Here is a 24,305-nt window from a genome sequence, read left to right on the forward strand (position 1 = left end):
TCACAGTGTTCATAAATCACAGCCGTGTGTGGATGGGGTGAGACCGGGTGAGACTCATCCATCTCTCAACAGTGACGTAGAGCGTTGAGGGGACAGAGGAGGGGCGAGGGTCTCTCTCTCTCTCTCTCTCTCTCTGAGCGCAGTGCAGTGCGGACCACAGCTCCAGTCCTCTCAGTGCAGCGGGAACTACCGCAAAAACAAGGGCTATATTCATACAACCGCCTTAATTACATGCAATGGGGCTCTTTGACGAGGGGCTCTCTCTGAACCTGTGCGTTTTTTCGCTGCTCTTATGGACTTCCACAAGTGCATTTAACCTGGACGCGCAAAACGTCCTCAGGAAGAACGGTCAGCCGGGCAGCCTCTTCGGATTCTCTCTCGCCCTGCACCGGCAGCTCCAGCCCCACGATAAAAGAATGTGAGTAGAATCAGATATTGCACATTAATCTGTTAATCGAGATCACCGATCAGGCGCGCGCTTCATACGCGCTCGATCCAGACCCCCTTCTTCTCGCGTTCATCCTGCACCTGTGCCCCGCTCTCGTTTTAGACAGTCATGCTACTTCTGTCTCCTCTGTAGGAGCACGGAACGATACGTTTGGTAGTCTAACGCTCGATCAGCACTCAACTCTTTCTGAACGGAGAGATGTTGGTGATTGTGTGTCGGGACGGTGATTAGCGCATCAATCGTCCGGCGCTGCGGCATGTTGGGGGAGGCATGCTGCTTACTTTACACACAACTTAACAATACCCGACGTGATGCGACAAGTCACTGCTGGACAATGGCTTTTCACACCGAAAGAATTCGAGGAGAAATATCACAAAGTCCGATCTCACATGTAAATGCTCTCCAGTGTTTATTTCCAGCATTTTAGATTAAGCAACGCATCTACAGTGATGCATTTTTCTTGGCCGCAGTGCAGCTTTTGAGTTGATAATGTGGTTATTTAGAGGTTTAAAAAAGTAAAATAAAGATTTAAAAGTTGATCTACTTTGGTAATCCATAGGTGCCATATTTAGAGTTTCTCAAAGTACGTTTCAGTGATCCTTAAAATAAAAAAAATCCTTACTATAAAGACATTTTAGTAATTCAGACAATTTTGTATTCTAAAGAACCTTTCGTGGAATAGAAAAATTCCTTGGATATTAAATATTCCACATTAATTCATTAATTCCAGCAAAGAATCGTTACTTTTAAGAGTGTATCTACCAGAAGTAGTTTATAATATTCATTTATAATGCATACACTCTTAAAAATAAAGATGCAAGGTTCTTCGCGATGCCATTTTTGGTTCCGAAAAGAACCATTCAGTCAAAGGTTCTTTACAGAACCATCTCGTTCTTACCTTTTTTTAATATGAAGAACCTTCTTTTACCACAAAGAACAGCTACGTTTTTCAAAGAAAAAAAAAGGTTCTTGGCATTGAGAAGCACTTTTATTTATAAGCTTGTCTTTTAACGTTGGTTAGGTTTGTCATTTGTTTTTCAGCTCTGTTCTTTAACCCTTTCTCTCAGATCTCTTCTCCTCCTGCTTCAGTTAAGGTTAGGATGTCATGGTCAAAGGCTGTAAAACATCTGCCACGACGGGGCACTAAAATAATAACTCAGGGTTCCTTTTTGGACAAGTCAACACAACTATTTTGCATATTGCAAACTAGCATATGAATTTGTACCATCTCATTTACCCCACTGATGGTTTTGGGGTGGACTTTTATTCTTATTTATTTATTTTCATGCATTTCCCAGTCATACGAAATGGCCACCTCGTAAAATAGTTGTTTTCTCGAATAACGTCAAATAACATCCTCCGTTTCTCTGCACGGCTGAAGAGATTTGAGATTTGCAATTAACGAAAAGGCTGAATGATTTACTTAGAGTCCGAGTGTGAGGGGGGTCGCTTTTCTGTATGTGTCTGTTTGTTCATTTGCGAGTGTGTTTAAACAGTTGTGTGAAACGAACAAGTGTGAGTTTTCTTGTGTGTGTGTGTGTGCTGAAAGACACCTGTTTACAGCATCTACGGTGCCATGAAAATGTGTTGCACCTGTGACCAGGCTCGTCTGTCCGTCCGTTTGCCTTCCTACTGATGCGAGCGTCTAGGCCTTTTCATATTTATTTCCCATCTCATGCGGCTTCCGGTGGTTCTTGCGGGGTTAGTTGATTGTGTGAATAATGCATGTGAATCAGTATCTGCTGGGGGCTCAGTCTTTGGCCGTTTGCCAGCATGCACAATGGTTCGCATAGGTCGTTTACAGGGTGAAAGCAGCATCCGATACACTTCATGCATTGTTCCTCTCCAATCACTACACATTAATGCCCTTGTGAGAGTGTAACGAGACTTTAAGAAGTAAAACTGTAGTTGGTGCTGTTTTGTCTAAACCGAATCCAGTGAGAAGACATTGGGGTTCCTCAAAGAACATTTCAGTACGTTTAATGGCAATAATCTCCCATGTGAGACTGAGAGTGTAGTAGGACCGTAAAAGAAGTCAGCTGTAGATATATGTGCATTTCTTCTTGTGCAAACGTGGAGACCTGATGTCATAATGTGGGTTACTTTTGCTTTACTTCTTTTGGCTTTTGCAGTTTGGTGTTTTGATCAACACATCGGCCGCTTGGGATTCTTCAGCAGTTTGCCGATATTTTCTCTGTTTGTGCCCAAAGAGGATCGGTTCTTTGGGGTTAAGGTTAGGTACATAAAGGAGTCTGCAGAGGTAAGGAAATGAAGAGATATGTTTCAGGCAGTCTTATTGCTTCAGTTACGGGAATCCAGCTATTACAGTGACGACATTTTTTGCTGGGTACGATAGTTTGAGCTGTGTCTCTCGTTCTGTACGGTTTGTGTGAACAGAGCTCAACTCTGTCGGTACGGGCTCTTGGTGTCGAAAGCCCATTTGTGCTGCATGACTGCATTTCCCTTAGTCAGTGCTGAAGCAGATCCCTCTTTAAGAGCTGCCTTAAAAGTTACACTTCTTTAAAAACGTAATGATTTCAAGACTTTGTTGCTATTCTAATTGTGCTCCTGATTGTTTCCTACAAGGAAACCTGCTAAAGCACGTGTACTTGTATCTCTGCAACTTCTAAAAGATGTTTTAAGTGGCTTCTCTTTAGCCCACACGAAAGGTCTTCCTTCCTGTCATTCATGCGTGCTTCCTGTGGTATTGAAATTAGCAGTGTTCATCTACCCTTATAATCTATTGAAGGAAGACAATTTCCGAAAACAAAACTAATGAACGAATAGAAAAAAAGGCATGTTGTGAGTATCCAGAGCGGTGGATGAACAGGTTGGCATCTGTTTACACTGGAACAGGAGAAATCAGGGAATATGTACACCAGGCCATCTGTGCTCTTGTAACTTGAGAGATAGATCACTAGAGGCCCCTTTTCTTTCTTTTCCTTTTCTTTTTGTAAGCATGATGGCTCCTAGTTGTTTGAATGCGTTGGTCTCCTCAGGTGTGTGTAGATTTGCAGCACAAGGTGCAAGGGATTTTTTATTTTTGCAACCGTGTACAAGTGTTTCATGGTTTCTACTACTCTACATATTAATAATAATTTCTGGTCGCACCAAATTGGGACTTTTGTGCTAAAACCGAAGCTGGTTCCATGAGGCTATGACCTTAAAATAGGTGATTTTGGCATGATGCAATCACATATGTTGCTTAAAATGAAGGGACGCTAATAAGCCTCTCGAAAGACAAGTGCATCTATGCAATCTGTTCAAGAATGAAAAAATCTACATATAAAATTTACATATAAACTTGTAAACATGTTCGAACTTTGACTTATAAGACACTTCAGTGACAGAGTTGCATGCAAGATAGGTGTGAAAGATCAGGCAAGATACCACAGGCATGATATTGCATTAAATATCATTCATTAAAAATAGCATGTATATAAAAAAATCCTAATCTCATATGCAAAAATGCTTTATCTGTCTGCCTCAATTTTCTAAGTCTTCATGTAATCCCCGATGGACTTGATGATCATGAGATCATATCTCTATGTGGACCATACCATCTGGTGTCAACTGCATATAAAAATCACACTAGATCATTACAATTAAAACATTTACATTTAGCAGACACAAGTGCTGATACATGTCTCGGTTAGCTTAATATAGCCTAACAATAGTATCCTAAGTGTAAACTGAGGTTTTCTGTTGGCAGACTAAGAGATAAATGTTTTAATTCTTTCGTGAACAAATGTGGGTCTAGGTTGTATAAGGTATATAACGTAGACAAATGATTTCACTATTCGATTAAGGGCTGCTTGAAAAAGGAAAACATCTAATTGAGATTAAAATTGTGATTGTGACGATTAAAACCCCCCCCAGGTGTGCTGTGATTGTTTGTAGAGCTGTACAATGAAAGAACATATAAAATGCATATTTTTATTTAATTAAATCACAGCCTTTATGACGTTGTCATTTTTCAAGTCAACTACTTAGTTAGCCTAGCAAGTCAATTGAAAGGGTGCCCATGTGCTCCTCTAGACTCCATCCCACACCTTTGCTACTCATTCTGGACTCCATTTCCCATAATTCCTAGATACTGATTACCCACAGTCACCAATCAGGAGGACTATTTAAGTTGCACACTTTTTCACACTCATTGCTGAGTATTGTTTGTATGTCTCGTGTTAGCCTGTGTTAGTCTAGTTTCCATGTTTTTCTATCGTATTCCTGCATTGCCTTTGTGTTTTTTAAATGTATTTATTTTTATCCTGGACAGTTATTTATGATTGTTTTGCCACCTGTCATGAACCTTGCCTGTTTACGGATTACTTTTTTGTTTTTGCCTGGATATTACTGCTTGCTGATACTGGACCCTGTCTATTTGACCACGTTTACCAATCAATCAATCAATCAATCAATCAATCAATCAATCAATCAATCAATCAATCAATCAATCACTTTTATTTATACAGTGCTTTTAACGATACAGACTGTAGCAAAGCACCAATAAAGCCCACATTTAAATTCACAATTTCATTGTCACGCTCGACATCCTTTAATGTTACAGCAGTGACCCCAAACCTTAAAACAAAGACATCAAACCCCAAACATGAACGCAAACCCCCCAACATAATGCAACACACACACGTTACATCTCACACTCACAAGACAATCCAACTTAACTAACCGCACAGATCACACTACATCTCAAAACCCAGCACAAGAAGCCTGGAACAATCAAGCTCTGTCATTCCAGATCATCTCAGACAACTGCAGCGATTGCACCGCTGGATCATTTCGAAAAAGACAAATTCGTAAAACAGTTGCGCAGCTCGTGATCGCGAACTCTCTATGAGCGGTGTTTGGGACACACGGCAGCTGCTGCGGCTTTGGCACGGATGCTTTTGGACTGTGCAACACTTTGAGAATTAGTGAAACGTTATGACTGTGGTATATTTTCTAATGGAAAGATGGAAGGGTCTGCATGACTAAAGTGATGAGCAGAGACAGCTGAGTCTTGGCGTTTCTCCCCTTCAGTGATGAAGCAGCAATCTGAAACAGGTATTAGCTGAATCACTGGATGAGACTGTAGAAATGTGATAGCTTGTAGAGACTCTACAGCAGTATATCCATGACAAGATGCTAAAAATACTTCTTTTTACAGTTTCATCATTCACTGTGATCTCTTTAGAATTGGTATGCATTTTACGCAAAGTGTTGTTCTATGAAACGTACATTTACTTACATATTTTCAGTACTTGACTTACATAGTGTAATACGTACATAGTGTTTTCAGAAAACTATTATAATTAAAGTAAACAGTGACATTATAAACTCAAAGATCCTTCATAAAGTGGATTACCAGTAAAACTGATTTAATAAACAATTGTGACCAAAAATATTTAGCCACTTTGACGTGAGCATGTTGTTTTTTTCTTTATGGTAATTGCTAATGTGATCTTTTTACACTAAAGACGAAGCTTTGATTCATAAGCATAGGTCGTAGCTGACCTAAATTAGTTTTATCTAACTCTGTACCTAAATTTAACAGCTGACAGCTATTCAACCGAATGCCTTTCTGTCAAAGTTATCCGACAATACTGAGATGAATTAGTTCTGTTTAACTCTGAGTTCTCGTCTTATTTTATTACTATTCATCACCACATTCAAGGTGTCTGAATACATTGGGGTTTGACTGTATATATTGGGAAGACTCTCCATTTTATAACATATAAAATTACTGTTATATATCGTATTGTATGTTCATATTGTGCTTGGTCAAACTCTCCAAGTTTGATGGCAAAAAAGTGGACAGACTGGAGCCAGCTGCAACCAGCTGTGTGTATAAAGAGTAAAACACACACATTGGCCACTGTCAGTTTATTCTGGTTAAATTATATATATATGTATAGTTGTATATATGTGTTAAATCCAGCACAAAGACAGAAGTTCTGAAATAAAATGAACAATTTGGATGTAGACGATGGGGTAAAGATAATCATAAATAGCATGGAGAGGTCATTGTTTGTAAGGGGATTTTGCTTGGTGACCCTGATTAAATAAAACCTCTTACTGTCAACAATGACATGCTTAGACCAATCAAACTCAAATTTTCCTCCGAACAATGAATTGCCTTTCATGCCTCAAAATAAGACAGGGAAACATTCCGTGGCTTTTTAAGTTAAATGCTGTTCTCCCGTCATTTCTCTAATGAGATCTTTTGTCCTTCCTTATGTTGGTTGGAAACGGGGAGTGTCGGGTTGACTGGCCACATTCTCCACATTCATCTTTAATGATTTGTCTCAGTCATTAGTCGTTCAGTCCAATAATCACCCAAAGCCGGTCTCCTGAGCCCCTTTCTGTGATTTTGAAGACTAAAAGACAGATACCCAATGACAACAGCGCGCAGACTTCATTAACGCAACAAAGGACAGTCCTACAAAATCCCGACAAGGAATCTTTTACCATGTTTATCACAGATTCTGGCAAATTTCCAGACTAACTACATTTTAAGGGTAAAATAGTATACAGGACAGCGTGCATCCTCTTCAGTTGGGCATGTTGGGGAAACAAATCATTTAAAAGTAAAGCGCTGCGATATTGCAGTACCTAAAAAAGCAGCCAAACACGTCACTTAGTTACAAATATTATGTTACTTTCGCGTTGTTTCTCTAATTTAGCAAATGTGAAAAGTCTGAAACAGGCAAAACTGAAATGAACTTTCGATAACGATTTCAATAGTCAATGACCCATTTGCTCGGTCTGTATGGTGGAGTGTCCCAGTATAGAAGCCACTGGTGGTCTCCTGTGTTCCCACAGCTGAGCTGCATGCTGGTCTGAATAGACTCACCGTGGAAAGTAGATTAAGGGGCACTGGGTGCACAGATGAAATGCTGATGAAACCTCTCAACACCATAGTGGCTGGCCTGTTTCCCATCGAGAGAGCATAGTGTTGAGTACTAAAACTCCAGCGCTGGCATGTCATTCCTAATGTTGTCCATCAGATATGTGTTGAATTTCCCAACCGAGATTGAGGGGTGCTGTGTTCCTGGAGCTTTCCGAACATTACTGTCCACCTGCCACATCTTCGTGGGAATGGACTCTAACTATTTGCTGTAATGTTTTATCTTAGCGAAGCTCTACATTGGCCGAAGCTAACAAAAAAATGTATTAATTCAGTATTTTATGTTAATTTATGCGACATTGCCTCTTTGGAAAATGTGCCTCTACCAATCATCATTGTTATTATTATTTTCTTTTAATTATTTCTTTTATGCTAATTTGTACAATTTTCTGGCACAATGCAATATTATTTCCTCAAAACACTTTTTTTTTGTGCAAGATTTGTAACTCCATTGCAACTGCATTTGTGACTGCATTAAATAAATACATAAAGTGACCAAATTTCCGAAATTAAAAACATAGTTCGGTGGTCAAAATATAATTGAAATCTCACAGATTATTTAAAAATGACAATACGAAAATACGTGTGTGTGTGTGTGTGTGTGTGTGTGTGTGTGTGTGTGCTTACCTGGTACAACACTACACTTACTAAGCACAACACTTCAGAGCACTTCAGGAAGTCAGGATGAAAAAGCTCATAGACCTATAAAAGCAATCTAAAATGGCATGGTTGTTAAGAATATGTGTTTATTCTACATTTGTCCTTGTTAATACTATCAGTTAGCTTTTGGGTGGGTGGTATGTTAATTGTTTAAAATGTTGTTCACTCGACATTGAACGTGTCACCAAAGAAGCAAGAGGCAGCAATACCATTTTACAGAAACGAACCACTAAACTGATTCACGATGCCCACGTTACTTTCTTGGTCGGTCTTACAGTACGTTCCCTGCGTTTACTGTGAGACGACAGAGCCAAGTTTTTCATGTATTCACTGAAGTGCCCAGAATAGTTGATTCATAAGGGCTGTCAAATAAGAGGAACGTTCTGGAAGGATTTCATCAGAACAACAGTTGCTGAGCCAGCTGTTCTGCACCGCTGTGTGTGAAGTGAACTCAAGCAAAACTGCCACTGTGTGCCTCGGGGATGAGTTATGTCTAGTTAATGAAAAAACAAAACAAGAAAAGAAAAAAATCAAACCTCTATAGTTGTGGTAGCAGGAAGTGAAAGAATTTTCCTAAAGGTGTGTCTGGAATGAAGTGTGGAAAAAGGGATTGGTTACGCAGCAGATGGCTATAAGTCTGAGCTTTATTTGTGTGGTGTAAGACGATGCAGATTTTTGGGTAAGTCAGTTATTGATTTCATGTATATTCAGTTTTGTCTTCTCTTCTGACCGCACAAGCACTTTTTATGCTTTGACAAGCAGTCATTAAAAATGCTACATCACTTGCGTGACTCATAAGATCTCAGAAACCCTCTTCATTTCTCGGCATCTCCTACAAATTCGTTCAAAAAAGACACATGATTGGGGTTTTCCCCCCAAATCTACACCTATGTGTGTCTTTTGTGGTGTGCTGACAGCAGTGTGTATGTAAATAATTGATTTGGTGCAGCTGGCTGATGGGTGCTGGAAACAGGAAGACACCCAATGATGAAATAGTCTGTCAGATCCTCTTCATCAAGCACCGGTCTCGTTTACGAAGGACTAATAATTACGTCATAATTACAAGGTTTTTTCCCCTGCGTTTTGTCCTCCTAAAATCTATGGCTGTGTTTCAAATAGTGGTCCCGCGAATCACGTTGAAGACGTCTGACCAAAAGAAGAAAAACAGACTTCTTAGCTAAATTAAAAGAATGCAAACTTTAAATTAGCACGATTGCAGCTTTGCAGTAACATGGGGTTGATTGCATATTTTTACGTTTTTATTATGTTTTTAAAAAATGCCTCCGAGAATTACATAACATAATTACATAATTACATTACATAACATAATTGCATAAATTTAGTTTGACTTGGGATTATGCTCATAGATTATTTGGGCTATATGTGGGCAAAAGAAATCTTGATAATGATATCATAGCAATTTAAACAAAAAAAAAAAACAACAATAATAATGCTATCTGTCAGATTGGTCTTTAACTCTGTTGGGTTTTTTTGGCACGGAAGGTAAACACATCTAACAAAAAGAATTTGGCACCTCTGCATTCTCTTCATTCTTTTTTATAGAAAAGAGAGTATTCTGGCTTTTAGAGCCACCTAGTTTTGCATGGCAGTAGTAGCTACACACTGCTTCTTCCTCTTTACTTATTCATTTATTTATTATCAAGTAGTTCGTTTTATGATGATTGGCAACCGGCAAAAGTGCAACGTTGGAGGGTCAACCAGACATTAAAGGGCACTGAACTGGATTATTTATAATATTATAATATGTAATATTGACATAATGGTTTTGTTTAGTAATACAGAGAACTGTTATCAGTGTTGTCAATACGTCTCAGTGAATTCTGGGATTGCCTTTTTCAACACAGGATGCATGCATTGCTGGTTAAAACATTTGCCTTTGTTGGAAGTTACTGGGGGAAAAAAAGGGATTAATTTATATTTTATTCGTTTCTTTGCACAGATTGTTGATCGGTGCTCCCAAAGCCAGGGCTTTGTCCAATCAGGGAGCAAAAATCACAGGTGGGCTGTACAGCTGTGACATCACCACCCACCCTGACGACTGCACTCGAGTGGACTTTGACAATGATGGTACGCAGAAAAACAGAAGTCTTACAGATTAGAGATTGTCGCACCAGGGGCCTCATTGATTAAATGTTGCGCATAAACCATCCTAAATTCGATCTTACGATTATTTCTCAGATATTCTATGAACAGAAATCGATGAACCTCAAATGATCTTGAACTTGCGAGCAGATAAATGGTTTCAGCTCTCTTCTTTGTTAACGACTTCTAATTAATGTCGTTAACACATAAAATATGACCAATCATCATAATTTAGAGGAGTGAGCTGGGTTATATTTTCAAAAACATGCAATACTCTGACAATAAAAAGTGCGTACGTCTGCTCAGACCCTGACGTGACGCTAAGCACTTTTCCATGTCAAAGACAGTATATGAGCTTTGGCATGGATTTAAGCGTAAAATTATGTGGAAATGCATGCCCCAAAGATTTGCACAAAAGCAGTCATATGTAGCATGGGTATATTTGTAGCAATAACCAACAATACATTGTATAGGTCAAAATTATTCATTTTTCTTTTATGCATAAAATCAGGATATTAAGGAAAGACTGTGTTCCATTTTATTGGTAATATGCATTGCTAAGAACTTGATTTGGACAACATTAAAGGCAATTCTTTTCAATAGTTTAATTCTTTTGCACCCTCAATTTACACCAAAAAATGGACCCTTATGACTGCTTTTGTGGACCTGGGTCACTTATATAAATTCATCCATGTGCTGTTTTGTGTCATTGGTTTCAACGCTCAGCAGTGCCAGTATACGTATAATCATGACCTGGTTTCTCTTCATGGTGACTCCCACAGTTGATGCTCGCGTGGAGAATAAGGAGAACCAGTGGATGGGTGTAACTGTTCAGAGCCAAGGACCTGGAGGCAAGATTGTGGTACGTCAAGAACATAGTTACCCATAACCGATTTATTATTTATCACGCAAGGTCCATATCAGCTTCTTTCTTTGTGTCTCAGACATGTGCCCATCGCTACCAGCGCCTGTTGTTCCCCAACACCCCCCAGGAGGCGCGTGACATCACCGGACGCTGCTACATGCTCAGCCAGGACCTGAGCATCGACAGCCAATCAGACGAAGACGGAGGGAACTGGAAATTCTGCGATGGGCGCACCAGGGGTCATGAGAGATTCGGGGCCTGTCAGCAGGGCCTGGCTGCCACCTTCACTAAAGACTACCATTATGTCGTCTTTGGAGCACCAGGGGCATACAACTGGAAGGGTAGAAAGACTTTGGATGCGAAAAATAAAACAAACCTGTTGTCATGTGACCAGACTTTTGACCGTAGTGGAGAAGTCTGGTTAATACTGAAAAACTAACATTTAGCAGAAATTCTTTATTTCTGTGCATCAGAAAGTTAAAAGGTACAGGTTATTTAACAGCAAGCTCATTAAATGATGCAGAATATGTGTGAAGTGTGTCCTTTGAGTCTGAAAGCAGAGCTCACAGGTCACTGTTTCGACCTTTGGCAAGGTCTTACCTCATAGACACCTCATACTGCTATCATTTATTTATTATGATGGACTGATCCATAAAAATAGCCAGTGTTTTTACCTATGTGTTTTATATGCACGGTGACCCCCGCTGGTGTGGAGGAGCACTGCAACCTGTGCTAAATTGTTATTAATTCACACAATTGTGTTGAAAAAGTACTTAGTTTTAAAGCATACTTTTAAAAAAAAGTACCTATAACTGAAATTCTATACTTAATATAAACGAATATGATTAAATGCAAATTGTATGTAATGTTTTCAGTCACTTAATTGTGCATTACTTGCAATGAAATGAAAAAGTATTATAGTTTTTAGATTTACATTAAATTTATAGTACTCTTTGACACACAAAAGTAGGACTTATGTTCATTTTTCGAAGTAATTTTGTAATTACTTCTACTCAAATATTTCGATAGTATTAATGGTAAACAAAAATGTCATTTTAACATGCATTGAATATATATTCGCACAATTTACATTCAATTTCTATTCGTACAACACGATAAAGCCGCAATTAAATATACATTTTTAATATTAATGTAATTATAATTACATTCGAGAACGCAACATGTATTTTAGTATAACACATCAAAATAAACGTCATAAAAGTAAGCTCTTCTTTAGTGGCCTTTTATTGAATTAATATTATATCATACAAAAATGCAATTATAAAAATATACTGTATACTTTAAATGTTTGAAGTACATGTTGCACAATCCTTCAAAACCATTAACCACACTTCTTTTTTGCACAAATAACCATTACTCGATCATTTGTTTTCCTGTAGCACATTTGATTAGCGCTCACCCCTTCACTTCTGTTGTCTAGGTATAGTGCGCGTGGAGCAGAAGAACAACACTCTTCTGGAAATGGGCTTGTTTGATGACGGCCCTTACGAGGTCGGGGATGAAAACCGCCTGGATCCAAATCTAGTGCCAGTCCCAGCCAACAGTTACCTAGGTGAGTGAGAGAACCGCTTAAAGATCAGTGTGTGTGTGTGTTCTGTGGTCAGAGCATCTCTATCTTGCTCGTGTCCAGGATTCTCTCTGGACTCCGGCCACAGCATCACAGAGAAAGGCAGACTCATCGTAGTGTCAGGAGCGCCGAGAGCCAATCACAGCGGTGCGGTGGTGTTTCTGCGGACGGAGGGAGAGATGTCCACCACGCTCACATCCGAACACGTTCTGGAAGGACCGGGCCTCGCATCCTCCTTTGGATATGATGTCGCTGTAGTGGACCTGAACGGAGATGGGTGGGTGACGCACAGTGCTGGGAAGTAACTAGATACATGTGTCGCTGTTACACATATTACATGCATTTACTATTATAATAACAATACATTATGCATAATTACATGCAAGTAATCCTACGAGCCAAATCCTAAGCAATTGATATTATTTAGTACGTAAAGATATGGTTAGGACACCTTAGAATGCAATGTATTCTACAATAACCACAAATAAATGTAACTGTAACCAGTTATACATTTACAACAGTTATTACATTTACTGAAAAAAATGCAATAAATTATTGTGTTAATTACAAAGGGGTTACACCTGATTTAGTATCAGATTTAACCGATTTCTTTTTGCAAATTGCAACTGCTTTAATATATGAGAGGTGTTTTTTTAAATGAACTGTTTTTTTTGCATTTTATTAGATGCAAGTGCAAGTAAGTCCGATTTAGTGGTGGCTGATTATAATGATTATAATCTTAATCAGTGTTGAGCACTACTGTAAGGTTAGCCCCGCCTGGTTTGGGTGAAAATGAATAACATGGAAAAACATTAGAAATGTAGAAAAAACAATCAAAACGTAATCAAATGTAATCAGTTACATTAACAAAGTAATTGTAAAAGTTACAATGCTTTTTATATTTCAGATAAGGTAACTTGTAATCTGTAATTTACTACATTTCCAAAGTAACCTTCCAGATTGAGGAAGGTGACAGGAGATCTGTAGGAACTGAGCGGCTGTGTTGTGAATGGGCAGCTGAACTGTGCTGATTGTCCTCCAGCTGGCAGGACGTTGTGGTCGGTGCTCCTCAGTTCTTCCAGAGAGATGAAGAAGTGGGAGGAGCCGTGTACGTTTACATCAACAAGGCCGGAAGGTGGAAAGACGTCACTCCTGTCCGCCTGAATGGAACCAAAGACTCCATGTTTGGACTGGCTGTGGAGAACATCGGAGACCTCAATCTGGATTCTTTTGAAGGTTGAATGCAGAAGTTGTTTTTTTAGCTTTGGTTGCAGAATAGTGACTTCTTCCGATTGTTTCATTTTCTTCCTGCTTGTTTCTCAGATATCGCAGTAGGTGCTCCTTATGCAGACTCTGGGTTTGGTCGCGTGTACATCTTCCAGGGATCTGCCGACGGCATCAATACCACACCGGCTCAGGTTAGACACTAAACACCGTCTGTCTCTGTGTTTGCTCTCTTGTCTGCACTTTTAATGGAACATATCTGTGAAAAATTACTTGGATCAAATATTGGTGGAACTAAAAGGAATAAAGGGCACTGTGAGACTCCCATTCCAATGTCATCCGGTTTAAAAGCTTTTCCATTTTCAGCATGAAACACTGGCGAAAAATAGATACTTACTTGGTTTTATGCATTAGATATTTCATTGTATATCTAAATCTAATTTGGTTTTGATTCTACTTTGCTTTTGTCTGATTAAACTTTGTACTCAAAATCTAAGATTTTGACTTTATATTTCTTAATGCTTTTAGGCATAAAAGAATTTTACCCATATAATGTATTGTTGGCTATTGCTGTACATATAATAGTCTTTGCCTTGCAGATTCTGGAGGGTAAACAGCACAATATTAAGATGTTTGGCTATTCTCTGGCCGGAAACATGGACCTGGATCAGAACTCGTACCCTGATCTCGCCGTGGGCTCGCTCTCTGACACAGTTTTCATATACAGGTGCCGGTCGCTCACTTCTCCCGTCTAGGTCATTACCTGGAGGTGTGCATGATATAACATCCCTCTCGTGTGCAGGTCCAAAAATGTCATTAGCATCAAGAAAGACATCAAAGTGACACCAAGGGAGATTGACTTGGTGAAGAAAACATGCGGCAACAGCGTATGGTGAGATACTACCGTCACTTATAAATACGCTTGATATTTTGAACTCTAATATTTATGGGTGTTTAATCTTGCATCCCTCACAGCTTGACAGTGGAAGCGTGTTTCTCATATAAAGCAAAGCCCTCCACCTACAACCCTAAACTCAGTAAGTCTGTTTATGCTCTCAGTATCTATTATTATTTTCGTTTTTTATTCCAAAGGTTTTTTTAATCGTCAGGTGTAACAATAAACAGAATGCTATCGTCCGCTGGGGTAGATGCCATTATAGTTATCGTTATTGTGATCTTAATGAGAACAGTACTTAAGATGTGGTCCAAATGCATTCTGCGTTATTAATACTGACAGAAGACAAGAAAAACTACATGCTAGAAGTTCACTGAAGTACATAAGAGCCTTTCTTTGTTCTGAAGCTCACATATTCTAAAGGTGTTGTTCGTTTGTTGTTTGTTTGATAGCCATCTCCTGTACTCTCGAGGCTGAGTGGTACCGCAGGAAGCTGGGTCTTCCTTCTAGGGTTGTGTTTCTGGAGAAGAGCGCCATGGATCAGGACTTCCAGTCCACCGGCATCCTGGAGCTACGAGGACAGAACAAGAAAGCCTGTTACAAGAGCAAACTCAGATTGCAAGTAAGTTTTAAAGTTGTGATGAAACATGTGGTTGTAATTGACTAGAAGAAGACATGCAGGGCAGGGTTGATGAACCTGTTGTTGATTGGTTTGTGAGATGTAGGCGTGGCACTATGCAGATTAACGTCAAATTACAATAATATTCCAATACTGGTTTCTTTTTTAAACAAATAAACAAAACTTTTTTTTTTACTTATTAACGTTTTACTTCAGGATACAACGTATCCTGAAAAAAAGTAGCAGGTCCCAAAAAATATTATGCAGTAACTGTATCCAACATTGATTATAGAGTATATTAGAATGATGTGACGTTGAAGACTGGAGTAATTCAGCTTTGCTTTACAGGAATAAATTATTTTAAAGTATGTTAATATTAATATACTTTAAAACATGAAAAAACATGAAAACGTTCCCCCTCTGGTCAACTTTTAATTTGATGATTAATCAGTATCTCCTGTTGTATCATTTAGTGCATTGAGAGTTTTATTTCTGGGTGCACTGTTCGTACGGTTCTCCTTTTGGAATCATGATGACGTTCCCGTTTAACCTCTGCTGTAAATACATTGAGTGGGATCTGCGATGTTCTGGTCTTCAGGAAGGCATCAGGGATAAGCTCAGAGCCGTTCCTATCGAGGTGTCTGTGGCCATTCAGAGCGCTAAGAGAGGCAAACGGCAGAGCTCTCTGCCACAACTAACTCCAGTCCTGGACTCCACTGTGCCCAACAAAACCATCACCGAGGTATACTCACTCATTCAGGAAATCTCATCAACAGTCAAGGCAACTTCAGCTCTTTTGTTAGAATTGACTGTAAATGTAATTAATGTAAAAATGATTGATTGCCTTATACTATCTTTTTTTTAATTAAACCGTGTATTATTCTACGTCTGTGAAGCACTATGAAACAGCGTAGACCTGAGATTTGATTTGCCATCTTCCTGGCCTAGGTGAACTTCCTGAAGGAGGGATGTGGCACAGACAACATCTGTCAGAGTAACCTACAGATGCACTACAGGTTCTGCTACAGGGAGTCCAAACAAGACGTGTTTCCTCCTCTACCTCTGTGTGTATCAGCAATACATCACACACTCTACAACACACAACAAGCTCACGGATGTTCATTTAGCTCTGTATACACCTTCTCTTAACAGCTAAAATACAGTGCCATTCAAAATTTGGGATATGTAGGTTTTTTTTGTTGTTGAGTCTCTTATGCTCATCAAGGCTGCACTCATTTGATCAAAAATTCATATTGGGAAATTGGATTCCTATTGTTTAGTTCTTTGATGCAGTGCTAAATTTTCATTGGCCATTATTCCAGTTTTCAGTGTCACATGATCCTTCAGAAATCATTCTAATATGCAGTTTTAAAAACAAAAAAGTCACCAATAGCCATATATTCTTAAATGCATGCTACAAATCTTCATATGCCCTGATACTCTATTGGATGATAGGTTGCACGTTTAAATGCTGAGTGCTGAGTTTTCTGTCCGGTCTCTCAGGGAGAATGGTGTGCCGGTGATTTCTCTGAGTGATCAGAAGGACATCGCTCTGGAGGTCACAGTCAGGAACAGGAATGGAGATGATGCTCATGAAGCCAAACTGGTCGGGCATTTTGACGAATCCCTCTCGTATTCAGGATTCAGATCTACTGTAAGTGGATCACAAGTCTTCTCTATTAAATTTGATCTCTTTTCATGTTTTCATTCATTATTTAGCCAAAATATCGCTCGTTTGGTTCAGTAAGGCGTTCAGTAGACTCATGACGTTTTCTTTTATTAATTCAGTCGGTCATCTATGATTCATACTTTACAACTTTAAACGTACGACTGTTATCTTTGCAGGATAAACATGTGATCTGTGCCGCCAATCAGAACGGCTCCCTGGCAGACTGCGAGCTGGGAAACCCTTTTAAACGGGATTCGGAGGTCAGCAAAACTTCAAAGATGCAATATAACTCTATTTCACAAATTGCTGTTCTAATACAAATGCGTTTTTGTAGGTAACATTCTATATCATATTGAGCACCGGCAAGATATCGCTCGACACCAAAGAGGTGGAGATCGACCTTCAGCTGGAAACGTATGTCTCCACTGTTTAGAGCTGAACTAAAATGTTACTGTAATTGTGTGATGAATGTGCACTGATATTTCTGTTCTTACACAGGACGAGTTTGCAGGAAGGCCTGGGCAAAGTGAAGGCCAAAGCCAAAGTGGTGATTGAACTGCTTCTTTCTGTACAAGGGTAAGTATTATAACTTTATTTAAGCACGCATGTGCTCTCCATTGAGAACCATTGCTGTCTAGTACAGAAAGCTGGGACATTTTCTGACTTTCATTACTTATTACTGTGATACTATTCAAGCGGCGCTATTATATAGCAGTAGGGTTGGTGGGACTCTTTAAGTGTGAGATTTAAGTGTCAAAGCTTCTAAAGCGAAGGCCACGAAGACTCAAGCAGGTTTTATCATGAAGTCGTAGAAATCCTGAAATCAATACACTGCTGTCGCCTGTGTGCTCTTGAGAAAAGCACTTAACCTCAGGTTAAAAGCAACTGTTAATAACTACTAATGTACTGTATCTCTGCCATCACATACTTGAAAATGAAGTACACTTTAGCATACTTTTTGAGTACGTACTGCTGAGAAAAGACACCTTAAAAGAATATACTTGGGTGTGAATTCTATGTTTTTGATGTTTAGAATTAAATGAAAATATATTATATTCAATTAGCTGAATTTTGGAGCGTTTTTCATTCACAGCATATATATATATATATATATATATATATATATATATATATATATATATATATATATATATATATATATATATATATATAGTGCAAATTATACTGCATATATATATTTTATATTTTTTGTATTGTCTTTAAGATATAGCTAATGTGCACAGCCAAGCATTTATGGTAAACTAAAATATACTTTAATGTAATTTCAAATTAAAGTCACAAATAGTATGTCAAATAGTATGTCACATTTTTAAATATATTTGTAATTACAATTTGTAATGAAGTAAAAATGTTGTATATTTAAAATATATCAACCTTAAATCGCACTAACGAAGTTAAAATTATAATCAAAAATTATAATTAAAACAAAAGTAAAAGAAAAAAAAAAAAATATATATATATATATATATATATATATATATATATATATAAATATTTCATTATCTGCAAGTGCTTTTTATATTTAGTTTTAATATAATATATTTATATTTATTTCCTATATATTTATATATATTTATATCCTCTCTACAAGTGTACATCGTTTTTTTATTGATCTGTGCACTCACTTGTGCTTTGTTCAGTCACACTGTGTCAGCAAGCATGTTGGATCAGATTTTCTTGTTGTTCATCAGGGTTGCCAAGCCGTCTCAGGTCTATTTTGGAGGTGAAGTCAGAGGCATGAGCGCTATGAAGACAGAGGAAGAAGTCGGCAGCTTGGTCGAATATGAATTCAGAGTAAATGCACAAGAAGTTTTAAATAATCTCCCTTTTTATACATCAATTCAGTTAACTTTAAAAAGCTCACTTCTGAACTTTTTTTTGCAGGTGATTAATTTAGGAAAGCCTCTGAAGTCTTTCGGAACGGCGTCTCTGAACATCCAGTGGCCTAAAGAAAGCTCTGTGGGGAAATGGCTGCTGTATCTGATGAAGATCAACACAAAGGACCTGCAGTTAGTCACCTGTTCACCTGAGAGAGAGATAAACCCTCTCAGACTGAGCGAGGTACCAAAACCTCTTAGTTCACACCCGAATCACGCTTTCTGATGCTTTTCAGTGTTTGAATTGGCTTAAAATATGATGCTAAATCCAGAAAACATAGGCTTGATGATAAAAAACACCATAGACAAAAAACAAACACAACTGTCATACTTTTAGGAGTCATCCTTAACCAGGAGAAAGCGTGAGCTGGAGGAGCGGAAACCATCCGAAGGCAGTAAAACATCCCTCTTCCCTGACAAACGCAAGCACAAGATTCTGGTAATGTACCACAAAACCAGTCTTAACCTCTCAAGACCTGAGAAATAAGTTCTAGGATTAAAAATAGCTTTTACAAACATTATAAATAAAGTTAAAAAACTGTATAAGTTATGCTTATAATATACATCTTTTTATTTGTGTACAGACGATTCTCAACTATGTTATAACAGACTGATCTGATATACCATTTATCTTTCTTTCTTTTCAAAATGTGTGTATAAATGCGTTTTTTCATTATACACAATATATCTATAAACTAAACCTAATTTGCATATTAATGTGTTTTTGGGGCAACATGTGGTAAAAAAAAATACGTGTAACATTGGCAGTAGTAATTGACCCGATTTTTATAATAATATATAATATTTAATAGAATAATGAAAAATTATTTATTTCTCTATTCATTTGTTACGTCTCCCAAATTGCGTAACAAACACGCTTTTAGTACCAGTGTTCTCACATGAGGACAAGTACGAAATCAACAGCTTATTTATTCTGCTTTCGGATGACGTCTTCAAAATGTCAAAAACTCAATGCTATAAATCCTAAATGTTGAAGTGAACGTCGCTTTCCTCGTAGTCGTGCGGTGGAGATGCCAGGTGTGTGGAGATCAAATGCCCCCTACAGGGCCTGGACAGCACTGCGGTCATCATTCTGAAATCTCGGCTGTGGAACTCCACTTTCCTTGAAGTAAGCGTAACTTAGGAAGCATTTATTTAGTTATTTAGTTTCTTCAAAATAATGTCTTTAAAACGTTCTGTTTTGTTTCCTCTCTAAAACAGGATTACGTGTCCTACAATTACCTTGATATATTAGTGAAGGCCTCCATAAGTCTGGATGCTCCTGCCAAGAACCTCGTTCTTAAAAATCCCGAGACCCAGGTAACAGTTTCAAGTTAAATCTGATATTTAAGCCACTAATAGATGTAAATGAAACATTGTGTGAGTCAACGGAACGGCTAGACTTACTGTAGGTGTGATATCCAGGTGAGGCTGACCGTGTTCCCGGAGACAACCGCGACTCCGTTCGGAGGCATCCCGTGGTGGATCATCCTGGTGGCTGTTTTAGCTGGAATACTAATGCTGGCTCTTCTAGTTCTGTTACTCTGGAAGGTAATAAAACATGCACACACATAAAGTAAATCAGCCACATTGTTAAGAACATTGCTCTTTAAGAAGCATTCCTGGTTAAAAGCTTTTTCGATTCTAATTCTGCAGAATTTTAATGCACTGACATTCACTGATTTTTCTTCACTGCCCAAATACTTTTAGTGACGAGCAGATAAGTCATATGCAAAGATGTGTTTGCAATGTTTGCAATGACCCCTGACTTTGCCCCCTCTGTAGTGCGGTTTCTTCAAGCGGGCCCAGAAGGACGAGTACGATGCCGCTTTTCACAAAGCTGAGATTCACACTCAGCCCTCAGACAAACAGTCCACTGAGGCCTAGCTCTCCTTACCAGGGTAAAACACCATCGCTGCAGCAGATTGGTGTCTGCATGACGCGTGGCCTAACTCACTAACTCATCCTGTGCTTTGTCAAAAGGAAGGGCCGCTCTTTCCGTGTGAAGCTCGGTTTTGTTTTGTATCGTGTCGATGGATGTGCTTCTTCATGTCCCGTTTTGTCAAGCATGTCCCGTCCCTGTGTTCTCCAAAGCACATAAGCGCAGAAGGATTTTGAAGTCGAGCTTTGCTTAACGCTCTTCTGTTCTTTCTCTGTCAGTGTGGATTTTTCAAACGCTCCAAATACGAGGACAGCGTCCCGAAATATCACGCGGTGAGGATTCGCAAGGAGACTCGTCTATTGAAAGATGGAAAGGAGATGTTAGAGCCTTTGGAGAAGAAGCAATGGATGACCACATGGAACGAGAACGAGAGCTACTCGTGAGACTGTCTCTGCATTTTCTGTGGACTATCTGCTGCCACCAGGCATCTCCAGTTATGAACGTTTCAGAGGAATAAACCTCTGCACGATCTGTGAGCCCACTGTTAAAGAGAAGCCTTTACATATCCATAGGTTTCTACCAGAGAGTAAAGACTCTCTCGGATACATCTTTGGGCTTTCTGTTTGCAACGCCACCCTTAAAAAAAGTGTTTGTATATTTTTGGAAGATGCATGAGATGCCAAGACTAAATTGTCTTGCTTTTCTTTGTAAATATTTTACAACGCAGTTTATTTATTTTGTCTTGTAATTTTGTACTAAGATGCCTACTGTGCATGAACTTCCCAAAGATTATTTTTCATGTCTTTCGGTAACTGTAAATTAGATTGAATGTTTTGAGTCAGGTGAAACTCAGGTGAGTGTCAGAAGAGGAAAAAAACTAATAAAGAATGAGTTACTACTGAAAAATGTTGTTTGACCCTAAACGCTTTGACAACACATCTGTACAATTTTATGGATTTTTAACATCTCTACAATACTCAAAAAAATTCTAAACCTTTCTTGCTAATCATCGTTTTAACTTTATTGCTTCCTGTTGGTGGTGATAAAGTTAGACTACCATTAAAGGGGCTTTCAACAGTTCTTTAGTACGTTTAGTCATTTAGTAGACACTTTTACGGCTTCTAACAGCTTCTTACAAATAAGGGCAATGGAAATCAACAAAAGAGCAATAATATGCAAGTGCTATAAAAAGGAAAACAGACAGAATAGAAAAAGCAAGGTAGTGTTAAAGGATTTGTTGCTTTTGTTAATTGTATAATAAATAAAAAGTTGAAATAGATAGAAAACAGAAAATAACAAACAATCAGAGAGAGGTGAAATTGATTTTGTGCCTCTTAGTGATGTTCACTAGCAGAAAGGAAGCTTTTAGAGGGCACATTAGGATGGATTAAGGGGTGCCAGTGGTGGTTTGGTAGGCAAAAATCAATGCCTTGAATTTTAATGTAAGCAGATACCGGCAGCCAGTGCGAATTGATCAGAGGTGTGACATGCATTATTTTCGGATTATTAAAAATAATCTTGTTGCCACATTCTGGATTAATTGTAAAGGTTTGAGAAGACTGGCTAGTAGTAATTAAATGTTACAACTTGGACACCTCATCTCTCAAAGATATCTTAAAGGACCTTTCTGAGAGGTTCACTTGATTTCTTTAAAAATGTGAATTCATTAATGAAAAAATGCTGTGTGTTGAGATGCACAACAAGGCTTTATTTTCGTTGGTAAAATTACTAACAATGGATCTAAAAAATAAGTATTCACATTTTTTCCCCTCCCGCATCTGGCTGACAGAACCGCTCTCATATTTTAGTGTTGCTGTTAATGTTATGGTTATTTTAGCAAACATTTGCTCCGTAATTCAGTTCAACAGCATTACATTAAAAAATGGCTCAATGGGTCAATTTTAGGTGCTCTTGGTCTGTCCAAGCAATAAATGCACATCTTTTAATAAGGATGGAGGACCCTGACAGAGCCGGAGGGATGGAGGGACAAGGTGAAGTCGAAGGAGAGGAATCCAGAGGAGATGGAGACCAAGGCAGAGCTGGAGGGACGATGGAGCCTGGCGGAGCTGGTGGACTGATGGGCCACGGTGGAGAGGAGGGAGCTAAGAGCCAAGGGGGAGCCGATGGGTCAACAGGCTGAAGTGGAGTCCAGGACTCGGAGGCCGGACGATGAGGCGAGGGATCCTCCACCCACGACGTCGATGTAGACAGGCAGACCCGTGGCGAGCACCAGATGGTGAGCTGAGGGTGAGCTGTGGTGCAGTGGGTGGAGCTCCACTCCACGCTCTCGTTGCACTTGGCTTTCTCCAGATGCGTGTACTTTGAAGTGTATACAGCAAAAACCTGCTTAGTACTATAGAAAGATATGGAGTCGTCTGGACAGCTTTTAAAATCACTCCGATTGGATTCATCTGAAAGAAGAAAGTCACATACACATAGGATTCTTTGAAGATAAGTAAAACCTAATCAAAAATTTTGAGTGAACTAACTCTTCAAGTGTAGGTTTTTTCAAATAATGGGGTTATATGAGGCTGTCTAAATGCAGAGAGAGAAACACCAGTGTGAAGGAACATGTTAATGATGTGAATGAGTGCAGGTACAACTGCAGGTAAAATGGCTTAAAGGACATGAGATGGAAAACGGATAAGTAATAGGATGATTATAAAGAGTTTGGACACTTCTGGCTCAGAGTGAGTGTATGTTTGCTGGTAAGATGTGCTTGACAGATTGTGGTGTGGAAAATTGTGCTCTTGTGGTTTTAATTTTATGAAAAAAATCTAATGAATTGCTATAATAGATTGCGGTTCTTAAAAACAAAGTTACCTGCCAGACTTCCAAAACAGGAAGAACACACAACAGATCCTTATCATGCACCCCTTCAGCATACATCCAGTGAGCCCTGTAAATCTTAACATCATTAATACATCTAGCTTGCTTCCGGCTTCCCTACCATTCAGGCGTTCTTGCATTGATTGCATTGATTCCATTCAGGCTTTAATTTTGGCACAAATAATAAAACTAAAAACCTTTTGGGACTGGACGAAAAGGGGACCGCTGCCAGGACACTGATAGCACCACGCAGCCAAAACAACCACAGCTCATTGACATCCCGGCTGAGTCCTGCCCACAGAGCTCATCATAGACAGACATACTACAACAGCTCCTTAGTACTCAAGGACAATTTTCTTGAAAACAGCCAGGAAAGCCAGGACAACATACTACAGCCACCGGAAACACCAAAGCTACAATTATCCCTCTCTAGAGCATCTCCACTTCTAAGATTCTCACAGAAAATGGTGGAACTGGTGCATGCTGGGACCAAACTCTCACACTCTTTTGCCACAACTAAAACATGCTGGGCTCTACAACCACCAAGGCCTGTGGGCTCAGTTTACCCTCCTCCTCCTGTGAGAGCTCTCTGATGGCTGCCATAACATCAGTGCCCAAATCCCCCTCCTCCATCTGGTGTAGGTGAACCAAAAACCATCTCTCAGTGATATGTGTCGTGTCCCTGCTATGATAGCAGTAACATTAACAAATGTTTACAGAA

At 39.0% G+C, this 24,305-nt stretch overlaps 1 protein-coding gene across 2 annotated transcripts; it reads left to right on the forward strand.

Annotated features, from left to right (window-relative positions):
- The first annotated feature begins 143 nt into the window (after positions 1-143).
- Positions 144-21,661, forward strand: itga6a (integrin, alpha 6a). Of its 2 annotated transcripts, XM_043229532.1 has the most exons (26): positions 144-418; positions 9,973-10,100; positions 10,898-10,977; positions 11,060-11,321; positions 12,422-12,553; positions 12,632-12,845; positions 13,611-13,804; positions 13,892-13,986; positions 14,392-14,519; positions 14,595-14,684; positions 14,768-14,829; positions 15,140-15,309; positions 15,905-16,048; positions 16,255-16,370; positions 16,810-16,960; positions 17,152-17,235; positions 17,310-17,389; positions 17,474-17,551; positions 18,688-18,790; positions 18,881-19,057; positions 19,211-19,312; positions 19,892-20,002; positions 20,095-20,193; positions 20,299-20,424; positions 20,659-20,774; positions 21,034-21,174. In XM_043229532.1, exons 1-25 carry the CDS (start codon positions 237-239, stop codon positions 20,758-20,760), a joined length of 3,210 nt encoding a protein of 1,069 aa, XP_043085467.1. In that variant the 5' UTR covers positions 144-236; the 3' UTR covers positions 20,761-20,774; positions 21,034-21,174. The 2 variants fall into 2 exon arrangements, with proteins under 2 accessions (XP_043085467.1, XP_043085466.1); XM_043229531.1 differs by lacking the exon at positions 20,659-20,774 and having other exon boundaries at positions 21,034-21,661.
- The last annotated feature ends 2,644 nt before the right edge of the window (positions 21,662-24,305 follow it).

Source organism: Puntigrus tetrazona, unplaced genomic scaffold, assembly GCF_018831695.1.
Source record: "Puntigrus tetrazona isolate hp1 unplaced genomic scaffold, ASM1883169v1 S000000008, whole genome shotgun sequence".
Taxonomy (NCBI): Eukaryota; Metazoa; Chordata; class Actinopteri; order Cypriniformes; family Cyprinidae; genus Puntigrus; species Puntigrus tetrazona.